This window comes from Rhynchophorus ferrugineus, unplaced genomic scaffold (assembly GCF_030347505.1).
Source record: "Rhynchophorus ferrugineus isolate W39M unplaced genomic scaffold, kcgeb_rfMv2 rfM3, whole genome shotgun sequence".
Lineage (NCBI taxonomy): Eukaryota > Metazoa > Arthropoda > Insecta > Coleoptera > Curculionidae > Rhynchophorus > Rhynchophorus ferrugineus.
The window spans coordinates 59619704-59644851 of NW_027472582.1; the positions used below are offsets into that span (position 1 = coordinate 59619704).

The following is a 25148-nucleotide window of genomic DNA, read 5'->3' on the forward strand; positions in this document are numbered from 1 at the left end:
TTATGTGATAAAAAAAAATGTGAAATATACAATTAGATAAAACGGATGGCAGCGGTGTTACCTGGAGACGAGGCTTGGGCAGTCGATGGTGGCACGTCTAAACCAAACGATGGTTGAGCACTGAATGTGGTCCATCGACGATGTTGAGAACAAGCTATTTTTCGGACAGGGCTCCCGTAATCGACGCTGTGGGAGGATCGATTGTTCGACGACCTCGGCGAAGACATGACAAGTCTACGGTGACTACAGTCGGTATCTAACTTTTGGAGCTGCTCTGTGACTAATCCGTAGTCACATACGTTACGGTAACTCAGAAAAAAACGACGGTATCCGACGGAAGCTGCCCAAAGCCTTCCAAATCAAAATGTCTGCCATTATGACGTAGACGGCGAGTGAAGGAAAACATTATGATTTAAACATAGCGCCGAAAGAGATGTTTAGTCGAGACGCTGGTGATTAAGCACTGATGTAAAAATATCTAAGAGTTCAAAAGATTGTGAAAGAAAATTTTAACAAAAAAATTAAAAAAAAAATGAGCTTCATTGTTCCAGCACTAAAATAAAATTTCATGAGGAACAAATGTTTAAATGAATGTAATATTGAAGGTTTTTGAAAAGGAATAGGAATAAAGTGAAAAGGAATATTGAAGGTAAAATCGAAAACGAATAGAATTATAAATATTGAAAATTTTGAAACAAAATACACCATGTTGCACGTACCCTCCATTCACGAGTCCAAAGCCAATTTTGCGAAAGATCAAGTCGGGGTCACCACACAAGTATAACATTAAGAACAAACATCTCAAATAAAAGAAGAATTTCAATCAAGCTTCTTAGAGATAATAAACGTCCGTCAATATTCTGGTATGTCCCGGATTTAATTCCGACTCGACAATTCTTAAGAGCCAATAAAATATTATTCGAGCGAGACCCAATCGTCTAGGTCGCCTGGGTCGCCGCTGAAACTATTAATTAATCGGTGGGGTCACCGGCCAGAGGGCGCCACTTCGTGGGGGGTCGTATCGAGAGGACGCGCTGCCGGAAGTCCTCGTCAACGGCGGATGTCGCAGATTTGGAGCGGACTTATCGTTTGTCCAAGATTAAAAGGGACAGACGATTGTTTCGATGGCTCGCCTTCCTAGGAGCTGAGAAAATCAACGACATTCTTGAAATTGTTTTATAAAAAGTATGTTTCATCTCTGATCCCTTGATATGACAGAAAATTGTCTGGTTTGATAATATATACATAGATAGCATATAATATATACGTAGATAATATATAACATTTTAGTAGATAATATTAATTTATGTTATTATGTAGTAATGCTACCTTACGATGTATTAAATAGCACTGTGTGATCCAATTTTCTAACATAGATAATATTATGTGTTTAGAATTTCTTATTCCATTGTTAAAAACATTATATATTGATGTGGTTGTCTAATACGCCTGGTTCCTTATTAATAGAGTGAGCATTATTTACGCTTAAATGCTGTATTACTTCACAATTACAGCCGATATACTTTCATACCTGTAACATATTGATTGATTTTAAAAGAATGCTATGAAAACATTAAACGAATTTTAAACTTAATGAGAAATAAAAAGAATGCAACTGGAAAGTTTGTGCTGATTTTAAAGTTATTGCTATATGGCTTGGAGTACAGAGAGGTTTGCGGGACTGTAGGGGACTGTAGAGACACGAAATACTATGAAGTTAATGATTAGCCAAAAAGAACTGACTGTGTGGTAAATAAAACGTTAAGTATGAACCTCTTATTCCATAAGAAAATGTTATTCTTCTACCGTCACCTATAAAACATGGTTTAATGAAAAATTTTGTCAAGGCCATGGATAAACATGATAAAGGACCTTTGTATTTTATGACTGTTTTCTTTAAATTAAGTGATGGTAATCCAAAAGAAGGAATTTTTGTTGGCTCACAAATAAAAAAACAATGAATTCGATGAAATTCTTACCGCAAAATAGTTAACGACTTGGTTATCTCTAATGAAAGTAACTCATTGATTTTTAGGCAATCTTAAAGTTTAAAATGCCGAGTTTTTGGTGAATAACTCTGAATTTTTTAAAAAATTTCACAAGAGGAAAAGTTAATATTTTGTCATGTTTTTTTTTCAGAATATATCAGACTATTTTTTATTGAGCACTTAGGCCTGAGCTATTTTGATTCATTGTCTATTTGCGGATATATCACTATTTCTTAAATATAATTAATAATAGTAAATATGATTTAAAATTGTCATACCTTCTTTATTTACATATAGAATGTAAATTGTCATTACTTTAAAATGGGTCATGTTACAAAAAATCTGTTTAAGATTTTGTGTTTAGCAGGTACAATTTTACTAAACGGCTTGTATTTAATGTTAGAGAACAACAAAAAGTCACACAGTACAATCAGAAGAGATATATTTGGATATATATTATTGTAAATTAATGTTTTATTGTATTAAATGACATATTAGATTAGATTAATTACTATGGCTAAACAAATATATTCGAAGAGAATACTTGACAGAGCACATAAAACATTTCAAGAAACTAATGGTAATGACACTTCGTCATATTCCAGTTGTTGGCTTCCGTTTCAATGATTCCAATGGCAAGGTATGGCTTAAAAGATCAAAATACTTTTGACAGATGAAGACGAGATCTCAAATCATATTTGGAATCTTAGCATTTGAGGAATCAAGTTCCTTAAATTTTCATTCTATGGGAAACATCTAAGAGGAAGGTAATAATGAAGAGTCTCAATGACGTATTGCGAATCTTGATGAAAAACAGATTGATTACGATAATCCCAAGTATAATAAATCACAGAGTAATGCCGGAGAAGATTCATGGTCATAAAGTGTTGCTATGCACATGTTGGTCACAACTTATCCGAGAAGGACTAGATAGCTGCTAAACTAACAGCGCTTTTTAAACGAAATATCGTCATATTGTCAGAAAGTTGGGAAAAGGTTGTAAAAATGATGGAAATATAATAAAAAAGATAATAAGTGCCTATTAAATTGAAAAAGACTGATGAGAATATATGCAAGTACTCAATAGTTTGATCCATTTATTGTGAAAAATGGAAAAATATGTTTGATTCAAAAAAGTGACACTCGTTAATACTTATTCCTATTTTAAATACTATATACGGTTACAGTCTCGGAAGAATATTTATTTTTTTGAGGTCATATATATATAGTTTCCACTTTTGACGCCTTATGTGAAATTATTATCAGAAGGAACAATGTCCGGTGAATACAGCAGGTGGAGGGAAACATCTAATTTAAACGTTTCTATCAAGACTCGGAAAGATTTTTCTTCGTGTATGATACTAAATATAGTAAATAAGACCATTTTTAAATAATATATTGTTAAAATCTACTTTTGTAGACTTATTTATACACCTAATACATATACATAATCAAGACCACGATTATATCGACCTAGTTTTACCTGAAATTTCGTTCCGTTTTCCTGTTAGTGGGTATTTATCTTTTTTATTTCCAAAAACAACAGCGGTGGATTGAAAATTGGGTACAGTTCAAACAGCTGCTGTTTTCAGATTTTCCATGATTGTTTTGCTTGGTTTGGCAGGCTGTTTAATTTCCATTGTGATTCGAAAACACTCCACTTCGGCCTGGACTGTTATTTTACAGAATTATAAAGCTCAAATTGACGATTTTAATTATAATCCGGCGCGTTAGAGCAAATAAAAGAAAATACCGTTTATGAGCTAGCTGGAAATACGGTCGTATCATCAGCTTTATTTCCTCTAAATATCCAGAAAGATTTACATTTTATGCTTTTAGTGAATCGAGAACAAAAAATAACATATAAGGTAATGCTTTTGGTTCTTGGGTTTCAATGTTACTATTATATTTATATTTTTAATAAATATTGATTGCTATAAAAATATAATGTTATCAAAATATTTTTAAAATCAAATAAATATAGAAATCATCTTTAAAATGCCTGCAAAAATAAGTAAAATGAATATCAAGAATGTATTGTTATGATATAATAATTCAGTCTTTGTATAATAATTATTGTAATATTATTTTAATAATATCGCAGAAAAGACTAAATAGGTAGAAATATTCTTAACATATTTAGAAGTATGTATATATAATATAATATTTAGTCCTTATGTAAAAATGTTTACTATTATAACTGCATATTTTTTTAAATATTTTAAAGTCTTCTTTTTACCAACGAGAGTTTATCTGGACCGGACTTGGACAGTTTAGTGTGGGCTTTGACCACATTACATGACGACCCAGTGACCAACTTAGAGACCATTCCAATATCCAGCCTGGTTACAGGCGTGACTGGTATGGTTATTCCTTGTCAGATTTTCCACTGTTGTCTATATTTACGACTGCGGTTTACAATTACAATCACAAATACAAAGAGCATGCGTGCTCTAGCAGTATTCAAATCCGTGCCAATCGTAATGGTAGGAGCACTGTACCCTCGCCCTAACCACTGCGCCAACGGAGCGGACTAGCTGCCTTTTTGAAGTCATTTCGAAGCTTATTTTTGCAAGACTAATGTAATTTGTCTTCAGTATAGGATTCCTTATTCAGTATACTGTTGTATTCTTTTAACTGTTTATACTTTTTTTAACACTACATCACTGGAGAAAACCCATACTTCATCCATGCCCAAGTGCATGTTTGAAGTTATTTTGACGCTTATTTTTCCAAAACTAATATAAGCTGTCTTCATTATAAAATTCCGTATTCAGAATACTTTTATGATCTTTTAACTACTGGGACTTTGTATTTTTACAATTTAGTACTATATGACTAGAGAAACTCACACTTATTGCAGTGATCATGTTGTTTGAATGTTATTCTTTATAGTAAACGTTATGTCGGTTTTTATAATTCATCTAACATAACTGAACTTTCTTTTTCTAATTAATTCATAAAAGATAGAAGCCAATTTTTTAAATCTTCTAGGTGTTATAACAGCAGCTGAAATAAAATCAGTTTTATCTCTTGGTACACCGGAATTAATTTATCAAATACATTGATAAATCCACTCCAAAAGGCATATCCATACAAGTAAATTTTTCTTATATATACGCAGTTGGGGTAGCTAAGATTAATTACATTTAACTTGACTTTATTGAGTTGATCCTACAACCAAAAAAACACACCTTAATAAATAACCCTCTTTAATATTTCCATCCCCGAGGCGACATGATGACGCTTATTGGCCAGAGGCCAGAACAATTATAATCAAATACTCCGTTATATTACCTGAAAACACTAATATTTCTATTTGCCATAAAAGTGATTAATGGCGGACAGGCGTTTGGTTAAAGCCAGCTCGAGGTATTACGTCGAAGTTCGCCTTTGTTTGTTTATGATTTTTCAATTATTTCATTTTGATTGATTATATTTGCTTAATTATTTCGTTTCCTTTTTTGTCTCGGTGTACGGCTACGTGTTCAGATGGCGTGCACGGTGGGAATCATTAGAAAAAGAGTGTTAACGACACAATTAATCAATCGATTATTTAACCACGGTTTTGCTCCAATTATGAAGTAACCAATGGATATATTTCTCTTAATCAAAACAGTGATAAAGGTAAAGTGCTTAATTCTGTTCGTTATTCTTTTAATTAATATAAAAATATGTATTGTTTCATATAATATTCCATGTTTATGATTATAACGTAAAAGTAAATAAGAGACACGTATACTTATAATTGATGCTCTGAAGTTGTTACAGTCCTGCAAATAATCTTACATACTACTTTATTTAAAAAAGGTTAGTACGACGGTCACTATTTATATTTCGGGAATAGAAAAATAAACAAATAGTTAAGCTGCGAATATATTTTTATTGTTTTTCAAAGCACTCGCCACAATGATCGATACACTTGTACATACGTTTAAACCAATTTTCAAAGCATTTATTCCATTCCGAATGAGGTATCTTCAAAACATGATCCTTGAACGCTTCAATAGTTTTTTGTGCGATGAAAATCGTTGACCACGTAGTTTATTCTTCACGGATAGGAACAAAAAGAAGTCATTGGGTGCCAAAACAGGGCTGTACGGCGGATTACCCATCAATTAAATGTTTTGAGTGCTCAAATATTCTCTTGTTTGAGCCGATGTGTGAGAGCTCGAATTGTCATGATGAAGAACAATACGGCATCTCTTGTTTGTTTTCCTTATTTCACCGAAGAGTTCTGGCAAACAAATGGTTCTGTACCAATCAGATTTTACTGTTCTACGATCCTCTAGAGGCACTGTTGCAATATGATCAGTTTTCCTGAAGAAATAGGTCATCATTATTATAAATATCCATGACTTGTCACGGTTTTATAAACCTCTTTCGAAGCACCGCGATTGAATTTCTTACGCATTTCTTTGTCAAATTTTGTGGGATCCACCGCGAACAAAACTTTCGCACAGCAAAATGTTCATGTAAAATCGCATATATGTTGGTGGAACTAATGCTTAGGGATGCCTCAATCTCATAATAAGTGACATAACGATCTTGCTTAATCATTTCGCACACAGCATCGATGTTTTCTAGCACAACAGCCGGTTTTGGACGACCTTCACGAAACTCGTCGGACAGCGAACTACGACCACGATTGAAATACCTAAACCAGCGATATACGATGGTTTTTGATGGAGCTTCATCGCCAAAGGTCAAATTAAATTGATTGATGCATTCTTGTTGGGATAATCCACGTCGAAAATCGCAAAAAAGTCATCGCACGAAAGTGTTCACGATTCAGTTCCATTTTTTTGCCGAGACGAACAGTGTTGCCAATTCCCTAAATATAAATAGTGACCCTCGTATGTGTTAGTTCTTGAGGTAGTTCGCATGTATATTAATATACAGGCATTGTTACTATAATTGAGGTTATCTATCAAACATATTTCTGATCTTATATTGAACATATTGTCAGAACAAGTTAGTGGAATCATATTATTTTTAAGTTATCCTGTTTATTCTATTATGAGAGAAAAATTATTAACTTAATAGATTAACGGCAACCACTATTTAATCTAAAAACAGTTATATCTAATGTTATTATAACAAAACCCTTTGAAGTAATAATTGAAATATAAACACAAAGTGGCTCTCGAATAGATGACCGGAAGTGAAATCTTGTAGGGCCGTGTTGCCGGTTCGATGTTACTCGCTGAGGGTTTCACGAATCATTAGCCGGTGACCGAATAGTTTAACAGGGGGGCGCCCACCCTCGGTAAACACTGCGGCCCCCTTCATTTATTTCGACACGATAAATGTACAACATAAAGAATGAGGGCGTAATACGCGCAGGGGTCGGCCTGAATAATTCATGCCGCTCTTTTGTGACAGCTGTTCGGAGACGACTTTCTCTCCATCTCGGCTACTGCTAACACTTGCTCTATTATTTGCTCTTTTCGCAGAGCGATGATTGAAACTTTTATGCAATCAAGCACCTGCTGTTTTTATGGCACGCTCGGGTGTTCTTCTTGATGCGCCTTTTCGATTTCGTTGCGGATAAACAGATATCGAATTAGTTTCTAATCATATCGATTATATTATCGTCAATATTTAACATAACGAAAATATAGTAATTAACTTGTTATAGAAAATACCATGATTCAAATAGTTAAGTAAAATTATGAAGGTGTTACTGTAGAAAAGTTAAACGAAAAACATTACTGAATATACGCTTGTTTAAGAGTCATACATTCAGTCCAGCGATATAATTATTTATACATATTTATATAGGCTCTGAAATAGGTTCGAACTTAAGCAACTAGTTTTTAATTGACATTTTTGGAGATTAGTTTGAAGGTTAAGTCAGCATACATTAAACATCATCGTGGTCCGGTAGATTGACTATACTGCGGTGGCGCGCGTCTCCCCAGTGTTAGAAAGACTTGAATATTCTCAGCATTGCTTGGGACGTCATGAGTAGGCCTGAGTCTTATCTATAACCAAATTTCTGATATCGGCATAGTGTTAGTCTTTGAGGCGTAAAATATACTCCGTATTAGTTATTAAAATAAAGGGTAATATTCATAGGTTTTATATTAAGCTATATATATACCATACATATGTATATATAAAAATGACTTAAAAAAAAAACAGTAAGAACATGACAATAATTTACGAATGTGGTATGCAATATTTTCCTGCACTTCTGCAAAGCCTATAAACTGGACGATTAATTGCAATTACTTAAATATATAATTCCCTATTACCTTGTCAAAATTCGATTGTCGGACATTATTCTGGGATTTATATTGGCTACTTGTATTTACTTCAATATTAAGTCTTATAACATTCTTAACAACAAAAAAATTATAGACTGGCTCAAATAAATTTTTTGCCTATAAATTTTTATATATGCTTATATATTTCTTGTTTTCTAAAAAATTCTTTAAGCAATATTATTTTTCTTTATCGTCCTATGGCTTGGACGATAAAGGTGCCAGCAAGCTCATGGTGAAATATTCCTATCTCTTGCTACTAAGTATGTCATATTACAAACTTGACATATTAATTTACGTTCACTGCAAAATTTATTTAATTAATTTATCCTATTAACAAATATAAGGAATATAACTTTAAAAATGCCATATCAAGCGCTTTAATAGTTAGCATTAATAATAATTTTTTATTTTAATATAGTTTAATATTTTTTACATTTAATAATAGCATTTCGGCTTACGGCGGAGTAGATTGCGTCGACGAATATTCGAATAGTTCCGAAAGTAGCCGAATCTCCGGACCACGATGACTTTTAATTTTACTGGTTAAGTCTAGTAGGCAAGGAACTTTCGGAGTTATTGTGATGTTATTTTTGCTCCAGCGGGTGATACATGTTGAAGTAGTATTGCGGACTTTCTTCCGCGTTTTGCTTTAAATTGTGTGAAAGTTCGGTTCAGCTCGTATAAGCTCAAGCAAAATCTGAAGGTGTGACTTCTTTTAAGAACTAAATGCGGATGGAAGCCCGAAATACTATCATTTTAGTACCATTATTATTATAATATTTTTTAGAGTTCCCTAATGTAGTTGGTCCAGTTGTGTGATTTTAAAATCTCTAAATATCATAACCTAAGATCAGTATACTAGGTGTTTTTGTTTCTGTTCAAATACTAGTTTTTCGGTGATTTTCTTTCATGGTAACAAGGGAGGAAACCCCCAAATAACATTAATATTCTTATGTTTGTGTGTCAAAAATGTCGTACTCTTCATAATTTTCACTATAAACCTTTCTCAGGGACTATGTTGATCTTTTCTCAGTCGTTCTGATTGTTGTATATATACCACTGAAGCCTAAGAATTTGAAAGTAAGTTAAAAATAATAATGTATGACGTATATATTTTTCCTTTTTACCATCTGATATAAAATTAAGGATGTATTGTATTTTAACTGGGGAAAGTATTGATATGCACTTAATTTAATCTCTGTGGCATTGGAGAATCGTTGAAAATCTTCGGCTGGTTTCTAGTTAAGTTGGTAATTTGAATATTTTTGATAACACAAGATGCAGTTGTAATCTTTATGGTAAATTTTCTTCCGAAAGTGTTTAAGAATTAGAGTTTTTGATTTTGGTTTGAAAAGGAATCTATCGTAACGCTAATGTTTAAATTTGTCAGTGTTCAAATATAAGTAGCGCTTTGGGTTTAAATCAGAAAATAATTAAATCACTCTAATACTTAGTATTATAGTATTTACTAAAAGTTACCATTCGATGATATTATAGTGTTATTATTTGTTAAATGACTATAGTTAGCAAAAATATCGCAGTGGCTTTCCGTTTAAACCATTCACCATACAGAAATTTTAAATCCACATCGATAGTAAACCTCATAAAATAGTTACAACAAGTTTTGCTCTAAATTAGTAACGAAGTTTTCTTTCACGGCCTTTTTCTTTCGTACTAATTAATAAATGATTAACTAACATACATATGTGATTGTGATTTATTAACGTATTTGATAGTAAATTATGAACATGTATGAAGACGCAAATTACATAAGACCTGGCTATTGTCAAAAGAACTGTCAAATGACCAAAGTGAAGCTGGGATGAATATGTCAGGAAGCTACTGCAGAAGAGATGAATAATGGCCGAAACAAAGAGTAGAGATCGAAAAAAGAAATGCACGGAATTTTTATATGGAGTAAGAGAAAATAGTCACTTTGCCTTCCGTGTCAGAATCACCACATTTAAAACGTCAAAACCAACATTCGCATGTTAAAATCGATGAAGCATGGTTATCATAAGTTTCACACAGATTTGGATAACATTCAGCTGACTTTTTCTTTAAAGTGAAGTAATATAGTAAAACTTTCAATGGACTAAAAATATAATTTTGAGGAAATAACGCATAGTAAAGAGTGAAGCTTCAATATAAAAATGGTTACAAATGTACCCGATGCCATTTAATACACTGTAATATCATGTGTCGTAAATCCTTTAAAACCAACTTATAAACCAATAGAAATAATATTATATTTTCTCTGAGAAGCCGTATTTTTTATTAGATTTATATTAATATTGTTGTATACAGCATGTACGCCACTGGTTCCCTGTTTTTGATGGTAGCGCCTTTTTTGTCTCCGGCTCGCTTCAAGATTTACATTATCCTTTATTCAATATGTAAATAAGGCGTCGGATGGCGCTGTCGAGAGGAAGTGGTGCAATTTCGAGATTAGTCTTCGAATTAAAGGCGGAAGATCGAGCCTCCGCCGATATCCTCATTGTCCTTAACAAGGTAATTGGGATCCGAGCAAATGTAATATCAATTTGTACTCTGGATGAAAGGGATTTAAGAATTGCGCGCCGATCCAAGTCGGAGATTAGTCGGGGCTTGAGCGGAGGCCCGGTGATAGGGCGATGACAAAAAGGGGTAATTTCGACTTCCTTCCATGTTGGGTTTTTAGTTTCCGAATATTTTATAAGGAGAATCGGTTTAAAATGAAAGAGTAGCTCGTTTGTTAAATTAAAGACAGTTAGATTTGTTAAACATATTTTAAATTGTTGAATTGATTTAAGGGTAAAGAGTAATAAAATGTGTAGGGCTTAAAAATATGAACCTTAAAATTATTTTACTTCACTGAAAGAAGTGGAGGCTTGTTGGGCCACAAATACAAGTGATGCTAGCAACTTAATTCTATTTTAATTCAAACGAAATCTTACGTCATATTCATGGCGTACCTCAGGTCATATTTTCTTAAACAACCAAAGCTGTATTAGTCGCACGGTATAACACCTACTTTCTGAAGAAGTGTACAAAAGGATGTACGTGGTTGTTGTCCCGTTTAGTTACCTTATAATTGTAGTAAAACTGTTAATAATCTTTTGAATATAACCCTTTAGACCCAATTTTCCATGATATACTTATAACACCATATGCAATTACTTCTCAAATTTTAGTAAAAACTAACTGAATCACTTCAATTTGCCTTTGGTGGCCACCAACTATACCTTGAACTGCAATACTTGGGCTAGGAATCCACGAACTAGGGGTATTTTTCAAAGTAAGACTATTTCTTAATTGGAATAATTTATGGCTAAGGAACTTCGAGAACCTTCAATCCATCTTTGGCGATACTTTTGCTTGAACTCCACTTAAATATGTCAAGGAATGCTTCGAGTAAATGCAAAATGATTACATGTCTAACGTCAACCTGTCTCCTTTCCTTGCTAATTGTTTTCTCTTCTTAATAAGTAACATGAGTCCGGTTAATTCATTGAATAGAAATCAATATCTTATAGCTAGATATCTTACTCATACCGTCTTTCAGTTTAATATAAACACAGCGTCTAGTTTTTCGAACAACCAAAATGGAATCATGTGCATAACATATCAATTTCCTTAATTTTTTGATGATCTCAAAAACTAACTTTTTATGACAATATCTATTCTTAACATACTTCGAAAAATACAAAATCAATTGAAATGAAAAATATTTTTTATACTTCCTGATTTCCAGTAAAATATTTTGATTAATTGGTATGAAACGCAGTTTTTTATTGTGCTAAAATGAATTATTGTGAAATTGTATAAAATATTGTTAAAAATATCTTTTTAAGTTTTTAGTACATGAGCAGATGTTATGTGCATACTCTTATATGATAAAATTGTATTTCAATGTTAATATGATGAAGATAGAGTGTTTTGTCTCTTGATTTAGTCGGAATCTAAGAAAGGCCTTTTCTACACTACTTACTACTTGAAGTTGATAACATTACATAACTCATTTTTTGTAGAAAACATTACAGATATTGGAAATGAAAGCACTAATTAACTGAAGTCTGGCCTCTATCACATCACTAGTGTGTTATATAGTTAGTGCAAAATATATTTCTGGGTATTGGGAGAACATTAATATATTTAAAGTCTGTATAATTAACTATATATTTAGATCAAGTAAAATTTATTACAACGTAATATTCCAAGACTGGACTGTAGGAACAGCATCAATATAGAGCTTGTTTAACAAACAAACTTGATTTAAACTGCTGCTTTATGCGAAATTATTCGATGAAAACCATCAGGAATATCAATGTATAATTTTGTTTAAAATATATCACATTACAACTTTAATGGAAACCGGAAGTTGTGATTAAAAGAGATTTTGTACTGTATAAAGTTGTCATAACTGTGTTTTAAAATACTTTTCTTTATTTTTCAGACCGAATTACCTTTGGAATTAATCGATTGGTATCGAAATCGGACGACGAAGAAGAACCCGCCAATAATAACAACATGCAATATTACCAGAAAGAGGAGAACTGCAGCTACTTCAGTGGTGACGAGCGAACCTCTCCGAAAAACGACAGTACTTGTACGAGTCCAGAACTGGAAGTAGATTCACCACCACATTCAAGAACCAACTCGCCTTCCTTACGGTACGGAATTTCGCTCATCTTGAAAGTAATTTGGCTTTATTTTTTTGGTTTATATTTTAGAGATTCTCCACGTCCACCATCGGTTACTGACATACAGAAAGAAGAATCGCCCAGTAAGAAAAGTGAGTCGTTTTCGGTCAGCGCCTTGCTCAGGCCGGACAATCCCAAGAAACCATTGAAGAGCACGCCATGTTACGAAGAAGCCCGACCATATTTGTATCCGAATTTTGGTGATCTCATGAAAGACGCTCAGGCCCTCAAAACGAATATCCAAGATTATCACGCGTCGTTTTTGTCGAGGAGTTTTATTTCGCCTGGCTTCTTTCCACCTAGTCTTTATCAGCAGAAGGAGGGTGAAGAAAGAAGTTTTCTTCCCACGCCAACGTCGCTGTACTTTAGTGCGATGGCCGCTGCTATGTCTAACAGTAGTCAAGGGGGAAGTCAGTATCCTGTCGGTCCATCCGCAGAGGATTTATATCGGCTGAGGCATTTTATGAACAACCCTTCCAGTGTACATCCACATCATCATCACTTACTGATGAGACCAGGAATGATGCCCATAGGTTAGTAAATAATCTGTAACCCTCTATATCCACTAGTTTTCTATCTCCTATTTGTTTCATCCGTTTTTCTATTCCAAATTGTCTTTAGTCATTTATAGTTCCACACTAATGACAAACAAAACTGATAGCATAACAAATTATTCAATAAAAAATATGTATTCTAAACGAACAGGTCTACTAACATATATTCAAAAAATTGACTTCTCAGATGCTACTTTTGTAGATATCACAATCTATTTCAATAAACTAATTAATGTAGATATATAATAATCTTAGGTATTTTTTTATAAATTCATATAAAAATTTTTCTTCTCTTTTGGTCTTTTCAAAATTCAAATAAGATGTATAAGGTTTTGTCTAAATAACATAAAGTTTATTTTATACAATACATTAATAAATTTTTTGTCATTAATACTGATGAATCAAACTTAATCATGTATTAGTTTACTTTTTCCACTGTGACTATCTATCTATTAATCATACAAGGTTTCCTTACAAAACGAAAGTGATAATATATCTAATAATTTAGCCGAGGAGTTTTTAAAATATATTCGAAATAGTAGCTTTTAGATCTTGAATTTTTAATAAATCATGATTGAAAATATAATGAGCAATTTCAAAAACATAATCTAATTATGAATATACTCTGTGTGTAATAGCATAATCAAAACTATTTCAAACTTAAGAATTTTTATAAACTTATAACATGTTTACTTCTTCGTGATTAATACAATAGTTAATAATATTTAATCATTTTTTGGCCTATTTCAAAGTGTTTTTAGTGATATATAGTTCCACAGTAACAACAAACTAATAATATACCAGACTATTAATTAAAAAAAGCTATATTCTAAACACATAGGTCTACAGAAATATATTGAGTTCTCAGTTGCTGGCTTTATATAGATGTACAATATTTTTAGATAATTTTTATTAAATTCATATAAAACGTTAATGTTTTTTAGAGTTAAAATAAGACGTGTAATCAAACTTAATTATTTATTAATTACCTTTGGTAACTATCTTGTCGTTAATTAATTTTCTCCATTTATTTCTCTGATTATTAACATTCGATTCATCGTGATAATTGTTAGTTAACAATAACAAAAAACATAAGTTCTACTAAAAGTAGATAGGCTGTAGATGTCTTGTAGAGGGTTGCATTCCAAAACTTATCAATTTTTTTCATTCTATTATAAAATGTTGGTTGACAAACTAATTGCAAGAAGGTGTTTATATTATGGTTTATTTTATGTAAATTATTTACAGGTGACGTTTATTCCTGTATTAAATGCGAAAAAATGTTTTCCACTCCTCACGGTCTGGAAGTGCACGCAAGACGATCTCATAATGGTAAGCGACCTTTTGCCTGTGAGTTGTGCAATAAGACTTTCGGACATGAAATCAGTTTAAGCCAACATAGGTAACGCTCGTTCTCCATGTTGTCTTTCAACGTAATCTTAAAGAAGTCAATATTCTTTTACAGAGCTGTACATAACGTCGAGAAAGTCTTTGAATGCAAACAATGTGGAAAATCCTTCAAACGATCATCAACCTTATCCACCCATCTTCTTATTCATTCAGATACAAGGCCTTATCCGTGCCAGTACTGCGGCAAGAGGTTCCATCAGAAGTCTGACATGAAGAAACACACGTATATACATACCGGTAAGTTCCTTTCATATTAATTAACTTTCGGAAACGATCGGACTATTATATATTTTCAACTTGCTCGCGCTTACCGTAATCAGTTCAGAATTCGTTACATCTTTACGCCCTCTAGGCTGCCAACTTCCTTGAACTTTCATCGAGGAAGTTCCGCGATGCTCGTTCCAACTTTTGCCGCAAGCAGCTTTTAACAGGGGCCAAAATTATTGCCCCGTCTTGTCTAATTAGTAAATAATTCACTGGTAAGCCGCCTCGGCAATTAATAAACAGCATTCAGACAGGAAAGGGTTAAGAGCCGGCGAGAGAACGCGATATTACATCTCAGGAGGCAATCCCTTCGAACAATCATCTTATCGTATCGTTTTCTTTTATTTTAATCTCCGCATTTCAACTGTTTTTTTCTATTCCGACTTAGATTAGTTATATTGTTTATTAAATGGGTCTGAGAAGAACTTATTCTAACAACAACATATATTTTTGATGATTAAAAATATCAAGAAATATCTCTGACTCGACTTCGGACCAGTTCGTGAAACATTGATTGAAATATATTTTAATATAGGCTTTTACGAATTTCTTATCACGTTTTTTTAATTAATTAATTTTTTACTACGGTTCTGTTTTATTTGCATTAACACATAATACATCAGCATGTATTTTTGCCAAATTAAAATAAAATTGAAGTGCTATAGCTAAAGTTAAGAACACATTTATACACTAAACAAATCCCTGTGTTTTGGTTCGCTTCAATATTCTGATTTCCTGCATGTTGTCCGGTAGCTATATTGCTTCCACTTTGTTGATATTTAGCAAACTTGTTTCATGTTTTAAGCCGAAATCTTCCAATGAATCGTTTCTTATATCCATTTGATTTCGAGGTCATCGTGCGTTCGTTGGTTAAGTAGCGATAAGCCTTGATAATCAACCGTAGAATATTGTTTTGGCTGATTCCATCATGTGACTATAATCTATTTCTTCAAGCTAGTGGCCTAATGATGATCTGCATTTTCGTTTAAATTATGCGCGTTTTTAATTTTAATACGCTTCTTATTTCTAAGTGAACCTCTTTATTTTCTCCTTAACTATACTGATCACTAGAACAGTATATCTCAACGCACATCAACATTGTATGTAGAGTGGATAGACAACATAATATGAACAAATGACATATACACAGTATTTATTTATTAATAATACCTTGAGTAATGATTTGTTATATAAATAGATTTATAGTGTCTGAATAGTCCAGAACGGAATATGTTTCTACTCTTGTGCCAAAACATTAGCCATTTGTCACAAATATGTTGGAAATTGAACTCTATTCCTCGCTCTCTGCTGCAAAAATCCCCATAACGGCTCGATTATGTTAAGGTCTGGCTATTTTACTTGTGAGAAATATATTTGATGTTAATCTTATTTTACTCAAATTGAGGCTGAACTTTTTTGTCTGTGAATATTGGCGCATTAACGTCTTGAAGTATGATACTACGTATTGATATGATATGTTGATGTTCATCCAAGAAGTCAATATAGCACTCTATTTTATTTACAGCGCACTTATATTATTTCCATTTAATCCATGATATTAACATTATTTCTGAATATTTGACAGTACTCATATATGGTATTGTTAAAGGCTCTTCATCTGCCTTTAGTAATATTTCTGGGATCACATTTAATACTAGAAAGTGTGTTCGATATATAAGATCTCTACAATGTGCTCTGAAAGTATTTTGTGTACTTCATAATCAATGCTTCAATCGACTTAAATTTATCGACATAAAGACACTAAATCCCATCGATAATGGTTTCTTGTGTATGATTCTACTCGATTTGGATATATAGTTCTTCACCTTTGGTGTTGTGATTTACTTTTTAATATTTAAATATTAAACAGGAAACCCAAAAAATATTGTATATGAAAAATAAAAGTATGTTTGTTCATAATCTCTGATTTGTTGGTTCTATCTCTTAGTAGAATAACTATTAAAATATCACTTAATTTAATACACTTAGAACAAATTAAAATAATATTACAGAGCAAATATTAATTTTCTCATTTCAGATCGATAACTTTATTTCTTACCGTTAGATACTGTACAAAATCAAAGAAATATGGTATATATTTCCATCCAGTTTGTTCATTATATATTAAGACCTGTAGAGACATCGATCCGTAGATTATTTGATTCAATCTCCTTAACGGACGTCGCGTATTTAGCAGACAATAAAGATGATTCCTTCTTTATATCCGCTTGGCGTGCGTCTGGCTCATCATCGATTTGCAACACGATAGCGGCAGTTAGTCACTTAGGGCACTCGCTCCGACATGGGGGTGCTAATAAAATTAAGACGACAAATGGCTTACTGCTGGTATCACGGCATATGCTACCGTATAAATTGTTAGAATTTTTTTCCATTCGGGGGACATAAACCAAACATTTGCTACGTCATGATAAAAGATGGAACCACATTGTACATTAATATGGGTATTGTAATTACTTATCATTAATTTCTTAAATCAGGGAATTTTGAATAATAATCCAGAAGTTCACTAGTTAGGAAACACTTGATATATAATTAAGGAAACACTTGATTAAACATTAGTAAGAAACATGTGTTTTAAAAGTTGAATTTCATTTTCATTCAGTTCAATAATTTGAGCGTATTTAATTAGAAAGTAATAAAATAAAAACTAACATTATATTATACTACAATTACTTTCTGTAACATGTTTTTTTGTATCTGCTGTACACAAAAACTTTCTAGTACTAGTACTTGAACCATTTTAAAGTTATGATATATAAATGTTCTATATATATATATATATATATATATATATATATATATATATATATATATATATATATATATATATATGTATATATACTATGAAAATATTAAACCATATTTATTTATTTATATTATTAATTTAAAAAAACAGTGATATATATTTACAAATAGCTAATAAATCAAAATAGCTCAGGTTTAAATGGTCAGTAGAACAATTGAGCCAAATATTCTGAAAGATATATATATATATATATATATATATATATTTTCAGCTTCATAATTAACGTTTTATTTGCATACGAACAAGCATACATTTACATACATTTACAAAGACAAAAAACATTTACGTACACACAAAGTCAGTTCCTTTTGGTCAATCTTAACTTCATATTAGTTTTTGAAGTTTGTGTTGTCTCACAAACAGAGAAAACAATAATAAACCTCAAGCAAAAAGAAACAACTTTTAAATCATCAAAAACTTTCCAGTTATATTGTTTGTATTTGATTAAGTCTAAAATTATTTTATTCCTTTCATACGTTTCTTTTAACATCACTGGGTATGGAATAATACAGTAATAATAAAAGCAGTAATACAGCTTCTACGAGCAGTAGACAATGTTTTTAACAATGGAATAAGGAATTCAAATAACATAATCTTATTTATGTTAGAAAAATTGTGTCACACAGTGTTATAAAAAAAGAGCTTTATAAAGTATCATTCATTAATTTGTTTCTTTAAAAATTGTATCTAAAAATACAATAATTAACAATATAATACAAAAGTAATTTAATTAACGGACCACAATAGGTGCAAGAATGGTCTTGTCTTGACCTAAAATAGATAATGATATAATGATAATAGTTACACTTCTCTGTTTTTTTTTATTAAAAAAATTCTTTTAAAAAAATCTAAAGTTCATTTGACATATATAACTCCAAAATTGGTTACAAGGTCTGTATAATATTTTTTAAAATCAGTTGTTCTTAGTAACAACATATCTTAATTTCTGCTACAAAATATTTTTGAATTCGGCTCGTACAACACAGAAATACTATATAAACACTAATAACTCCACAAATGTTGCAAAATGTGGGCGCGAAAATATTTTCTTTTCTTTCTCAATATGTCAAATGTTCCTCATGAACATAGTGTAGCCCGAACGTTGAGTTTGGATGGTATCTTCATTTTCTTCCTCATTTTTAAATACCTTCGTTTTACTACTCTTGAAGAACAAGTGAATTTTACAGAAGTTCAACTTCTGTAAGAAAAAAACAATGCCTACTGAGAATGTATCTGCTATATAGAGTTTAGTGTATAAAATAAACTTTTACTTTATATAATAATTATAGAAGACAAAGTATTAATACTATAAATATACTATATTTATATATATATATATATATATATATATATATATATATATAATATTAATACTATATATTAAAAATTCTCTATGATGTTATTTATATATCATTAACAATTATATATTTAGGTATAGTTATTAAGTTAATCAAAAGATGTTGTTTCTTCATTTGTTAAATGTTAAATACCGAACCTATACAATCTAAAAGTTCGGAGCTGCCTTATTATTAATAAAATTGCTCCGTAATAACCCTAAAATCATTGGCAAATCAGCATTCCCTCTGCCATGATTAATCCTTATCTTGGGAACGATAAAACCGGCACAATTATCATCAAAAGCTTATCCCGAAAATCCCTAAAACCATAAAATTATGGAATTACAGGGACACAGAGACGAAAGCCCATTTTAATCGCCGTGTCACCCCGGCATCTAACTCAAAGAGTAAAACTTTAAACTGCCTTTGCCGAGGGAGATCATCTAGTAAAGTGATTCTTAAGTGTCCGACGTTGTCTGTTCTTGCACTTTTTCAGTAAGATGTGTGTTTTTTTTCTTGTCTTTGCATCTGGCTGCTTTATTTATAATAAAATTTAATATGTGTACTATCATGGCTTAAGAGATTTAGAGACATAATATCTAGTTCTGTCCTAATATCTTATTTTGATAAAACTGCGTTCTTAATTTATTATAGATTCAACAGGTGTTATATTTATATTTCTCCAATTCGGTGGCTAAAATTATTTAAATATTTTAAATTTTCTTTCCTTTTGAATCATTCTCATGACTTATAGATGTATACTCTTAATTTCCCCATACACCCTGCGTATGTTGAAGTTGATAAAGGTATTTGATTAAAGCATAAAATTAAACATTTTCGGGAATGCTGTTTTGTTAAACATTCTCCCAATTGTTGTTGTTGATAAAGCTTACAGGAAACACTGGTTGGATTCCATTATTTATTTTTTTAAATTTATGCATAGTTGGTGGAATAAAACATGACATAATGATATATTCAAGGCTAACAGGATAAAGAAAAGAAAGTACCGAGTACTCATGAGTACTGTCAACTGCTCGTTTCTATTCTGAGGGCAACGTTCAAACTAGATGTTGGAAGTTCAAACTAGAATTTGGAATTATATAGAACCAAATATACTTAAATATTTATTTGCATAGCAATTTATTGTTATTTGATGATAGTTCCGATTTAAGACCGATAACCTAATACATTTGGTATGGTTGCTCAAAATCTGTTGAGGTTTTGAGGCTTCAATCCTTCTACATGTATCTGTTGCTGAGACAAGATATTTCGCATGTCTTGAGGTTCATGTGCTGTTGTCCCCCTATTTAATTCAGAGTCAATGGCAGTCCAGTTGTATGTTTCACAAGTCTCCTCCGATGTTTTATGTTATGCTGATTTATTCTCTGCTTCACAGTTCGTACATCAATATCCAGATACATATACTAATCCTACGCCTTAAGTAAAGACCCAAGTTAAGTAAAGATGGGCTGATTTTTGTCTGTCTGGATAGTGTAAGTTACAGGATGGCAGTGTCGTCAGCACAGAGTAAATCAGGTACAACACTGGTTCCAGTAATCAATTCCAAAGCAAATTCATTATTGCAAATGGTCATGAAGCTCCTTCGATTGAGGAATGAAGAGTATATATGTTAACATGTAAATGTATGTTTTTTTTCTCAGTTTTTATGCCAATCTATTATGCCAGAATTTATCTTGTCTTTTGATTCCTGGGGATTATATTATTTAGGTGCCCTTTTATACTGTTTAGAATTAGTTTTTCCATTACTTTGCCAATTATAGATGGAGTTATAGATCAATACGAGGTTATATTCTGTGGTGGTTTGCTTGGTTTGACCATCGTTTGTAATTTGTCTGGAGTAAAATAGTTTGCTACATACAAGAACTGATGCTAGGTTCAGACTATAAGGCGATATAAATATAAAGAACATAAAGCTGATAAAAACTCCATACATCTCCATACAAGCTTCCGAAGGTTCCAGTGAAAACTTTCTAAAGCGATTGAAACAGCAGATTAGTCTGGGAGAGGTTGCTGTAGGTGTTTAGAGAATATACTTTGTTGTCAGTGCGTAATGTATAGTTATATTTTTAGATAATTGTAAAACAACATTGCAAATATAGCAATGCTAATATGGAAGAAACAATCTGTAGTTTAGGCAAAGAGACGCTCTAATGACATGGCAACTTGGCATCCTTAATCTGCGATAAGTCGTGGCTAAATCCAGCCCGGCGTTCAACCCTCTGCCCGTGTAATAACCGTAAATTCTATTAAAACATAACCGCGGCGTGAAATCTGCCGCCATTACGGCGGTGCTTCCGCAGTCATCTGTTTTACGTTCCCGCCGTCCCCGGCCTCCTGCGAAACGGAGGCCGCCTCTTAATAGAACCCATTATGCCGCCGAGGCCGCGCTCAATCTTTTTGAAAGCTTTCCGGAAAAGCCATAATGCTCAATTATTAAGCATTATTACCCATACTGTATTTTTGATTTTCGGCTTATTTCCCGCTTTTGTTTTTTATTCGAGATTTATCGTTCGTACGCGGGGAGGGCTTTATCGGAATTTATCGACCAATAAAACGTAATAACAACAAGAAAAAAATTCACTCGTTCCCGGTCCCGACACGAGGATAATAAATTTTGATTCAATTTTATTATATATTTATTCTGCTTGGTTACATCGTGCCCTTTCAAAATCGTACCGGTTTGTATAAACATAGTCCTTCCAATAAAACAGCCAACGCACGTGATCAAAATTTATAAAGCAACGTTGCCGCAAAGAATTTAATTTTTAATTTATTCTGACTGAAACAACCAAACACTAATGCAAATAAAACAATGAAACAAAAATAATGCCATTAAATATAATTTATGTTAATATTGTAGAACATCTAATGTGAATATTTTCAGACGACTTAAACTACAGTTAATTAAACACCCACGATAATTTGTAAGTTGGAGTTGTTTTATTATATTTACATTTAACTATTTTGTCACACTATCTATGAGATAGAGTTCCAGGCACGTATTTTATCTAGTGGTATCTTCTAAAGGCCTAATCTACCTAATTAACAATTTTATATCCAAGCAATTAGAGAGCATATTAATTTTTTATTTATTTATTTGTTTCCTTCGCTCCTGTGGTGCCTTGTTGTCATTTTGATATCTCTGAATTTCTCATGGATTTCTTCCGTTACTGTCTATATACATTATCCTTTATAAAATTAGATTCAATAACTACATTCCCCTAATGCATTTGCCATATTAATTATATTCTTATAAATTCTAATCTAAGGCTCATGTGTATTCTAAATAATTACACAACTATCTTTGTATATACATATTTAACACTCTTCAATATTATTTTCTACAGTTCTTCAGTATTAATTATATACTCATCTTTAGTTGTTTCTGCTCTTATGGCTATGTGTAGGTAATTATCAGCATTGGGCCCCAAGTTCACAAAAGAAATTCGGTCTGTTTTACTATTAGTATATAGTCCAAGGCAATAACCAAATTGTTAATTTCTAATCTAGCGAATATTAGCTAGCAATTCCACCATCTGTCAATATATGTTTCTATCTGTCTGATGGAATTTATCCAAAGCTTTTTTGTTGACTTTACACTCTTTATTAGCGTTTTGCCAAGATTGGGCTACAATATTCCATTTTAAAATATCCATGTCTCGGCTAGATATAAAAATTGAAATATTAAATCTTCCTTAATATCATTATATGATTATAAAAATGGCATTCTTTAGAAACAATATTTTAAAGTCCCATTTTCACAACTTAAATTCTATACTACCTAACAGTGTATGAAGGGATGAGTTACATGCCTCAAGCATATGCGTAAGTTTTCTATAGATACTTCCCAAATTCACAGTTATCACTGAAATAATTTTGTTAAATAATATTAATATGGAAAAAACTACACACAGTTTGAAATTTATCAAAATATGCACCGAAAGAATGTTTGTTGGTATATAACCTTTGGTTATTATCATTAATGGTTTTAATAATTTTGCAGACATATGACAACAGTGTCGACTAATACCAACACAAATCAAATTTTATATACCGATTCGGTTAATTATTTTGATGCATGAGAACTTATATTGTCTCTTTTTAAGTAGAGTAATGTTAATCAGTAAAATGAGAAGGAAAAATCTGCTTCATGTTTAAAACAAATTTTATTTTTTAGAAATTGAATTTGATAATAGATAATAAGGAAATTAAGAGAATAAGAAGGAAATTACTATCTATCTAAAAGTATTATCATTGAAGAAAGCCTTGATCCAGGTTTACATTTATGGCCCTGGACTAGAATTTAAATTAAAGCTCCTAATATGGTATTTCATTTGTTCGTTTATGATATGTTAATTCCAGCTTAATCATTTAATATTTTACTTCAGTTATGATAAATCTTTTTTATTTTTGTGAAAATATTTGTTGATTTACTACATATAGAATATAAATATTGCTTGCTAGTTTTTATCAGTATATTAATGGAGTGTTATATCAACTACATCACCCTTCCTAATAAAAAGAGCATTAATTGAACCAAACACTTGAACAACCTGTTCTAAATAAGCACCCAACGTGTCCTGCAAGTGGTGGAAAGGCTTTCCAGCTGCGGCAAGTGCTCGGCTCCATGATGGTGTCAGCTGTCTATTGACGGATTATATATACAGAGTATGTGCGGTTTATTATTTTAGAGGGGGGTCCGTAATGCTCTGAATAGAAATTCATTATTCCCGGATGATGCGTTGTTATGAACGATAATATGAGGAAAATCGATTTAATTTTTCATCATTTAGATTATCCTTTTATTTCGTAAGGCACTTTATCAGAATTGACGGATACTTCTAATAAATGATGTTTAAAAAAATACAATTGATGTGAAATGATAGCAGCAACAAACACATTATTTATTACTGATAACAATTCCATTATTTTTGGTATATATTTTATACTTTAATAAAGAAAAAAGTTCTTGATTGAGAGTGATTACTTTTTTAAACTTAGTTAATATATAGTGGAGGGCCAAATTATTAGAGAAAATATTCAGATTATTTAATTTTCTGGTTTAATTGGACTTCTTAAAAAAAATATTGCTTGGGGGTCTCTTTAATTTTTATTATTTGTATCTGTAATTTATAAAACTGCGAAGAAGGGTTTTATTTTATCTTAGTAATTTTATTATTATTTAAAACTTATTAGTTAATTAACTCTATTGAGTTAATTTTAATATTTAGTGATGATACTCTTTGATGCAATAGCTTCTATTCGTCGGTGCATAATCTCAATACATGTTTACGCATTTTCCTGAATTTTGGAGTTGGGATGCGATGCCCTGATCCGAATTTCAAATTCAAAACACCTGCTTGGTGATAAACTTCTTCTGCAATCACCAGTTTGGTGAGTTTCCATATGCTTTCTATGGGATTCATGCCTGGTGAATTCAACGTCTTTTCGCCAAATATGCAGTAGCAATTCTTGCTTTTTGATACGGTGTCAAATCATGTATACAAATGTAGTTGTCATGATCAAGGAACCACTCATTGATTTCCGTCCGTAACCGGGTTTCGAGTACCTACTTGCTTGTATCGGTGTTGTTTCATCGTACCTTCTTCAAAGTATAGAAGTCCCATGCCTTTAGCCGAAATAACCACACGATGACCCTCACCGGGTGCTTAACCTTCTCTACAAGGCAGTCGACATGGAATTGTTCACCAGCACACCGTTTTACAAAAAAAACTTTTATCAATCCGAATTTGGAAGGCCGATTCTTCGGAAAAGCACACCTGTAAATTAATA

General features: G+C 32.0%; 1 protein-coding gene across 3 annotated transcripts in view; it reads left to right on the forward strand.

Annotated features, from left to right (window-relative positions):
- sens-2 (zinc finger transcription factor senseless-2) overlaps positions 1–25148 on the forward strand; it is a 98852-nt gene that overhangs the window by 48623 nt on the left and 25081 nt on the right. For 2 of the 3 annotated variants that reach the window (XM_076398957.1, XM_076398958.1), the window contains 4 exons: positions 12696–12912; positions 12973–13475; positions 14745–14898; positions 14962–15143. In XM_076398957.1, coding sequence (XP_076255072.1) covers positions 12696–12912; positions 12973–13475; positions 14745–14898; positions 14962–15143 — 1056 coding nt within the window. The remainder of the gene's footprint in view (positions 1–12695; positions 12913–12972; positions 13476–14744; positions 14899–14961; positions 15144–25148) is intronic. The other variant, XM_076398959.1, reaches the window with a different exon arrangement.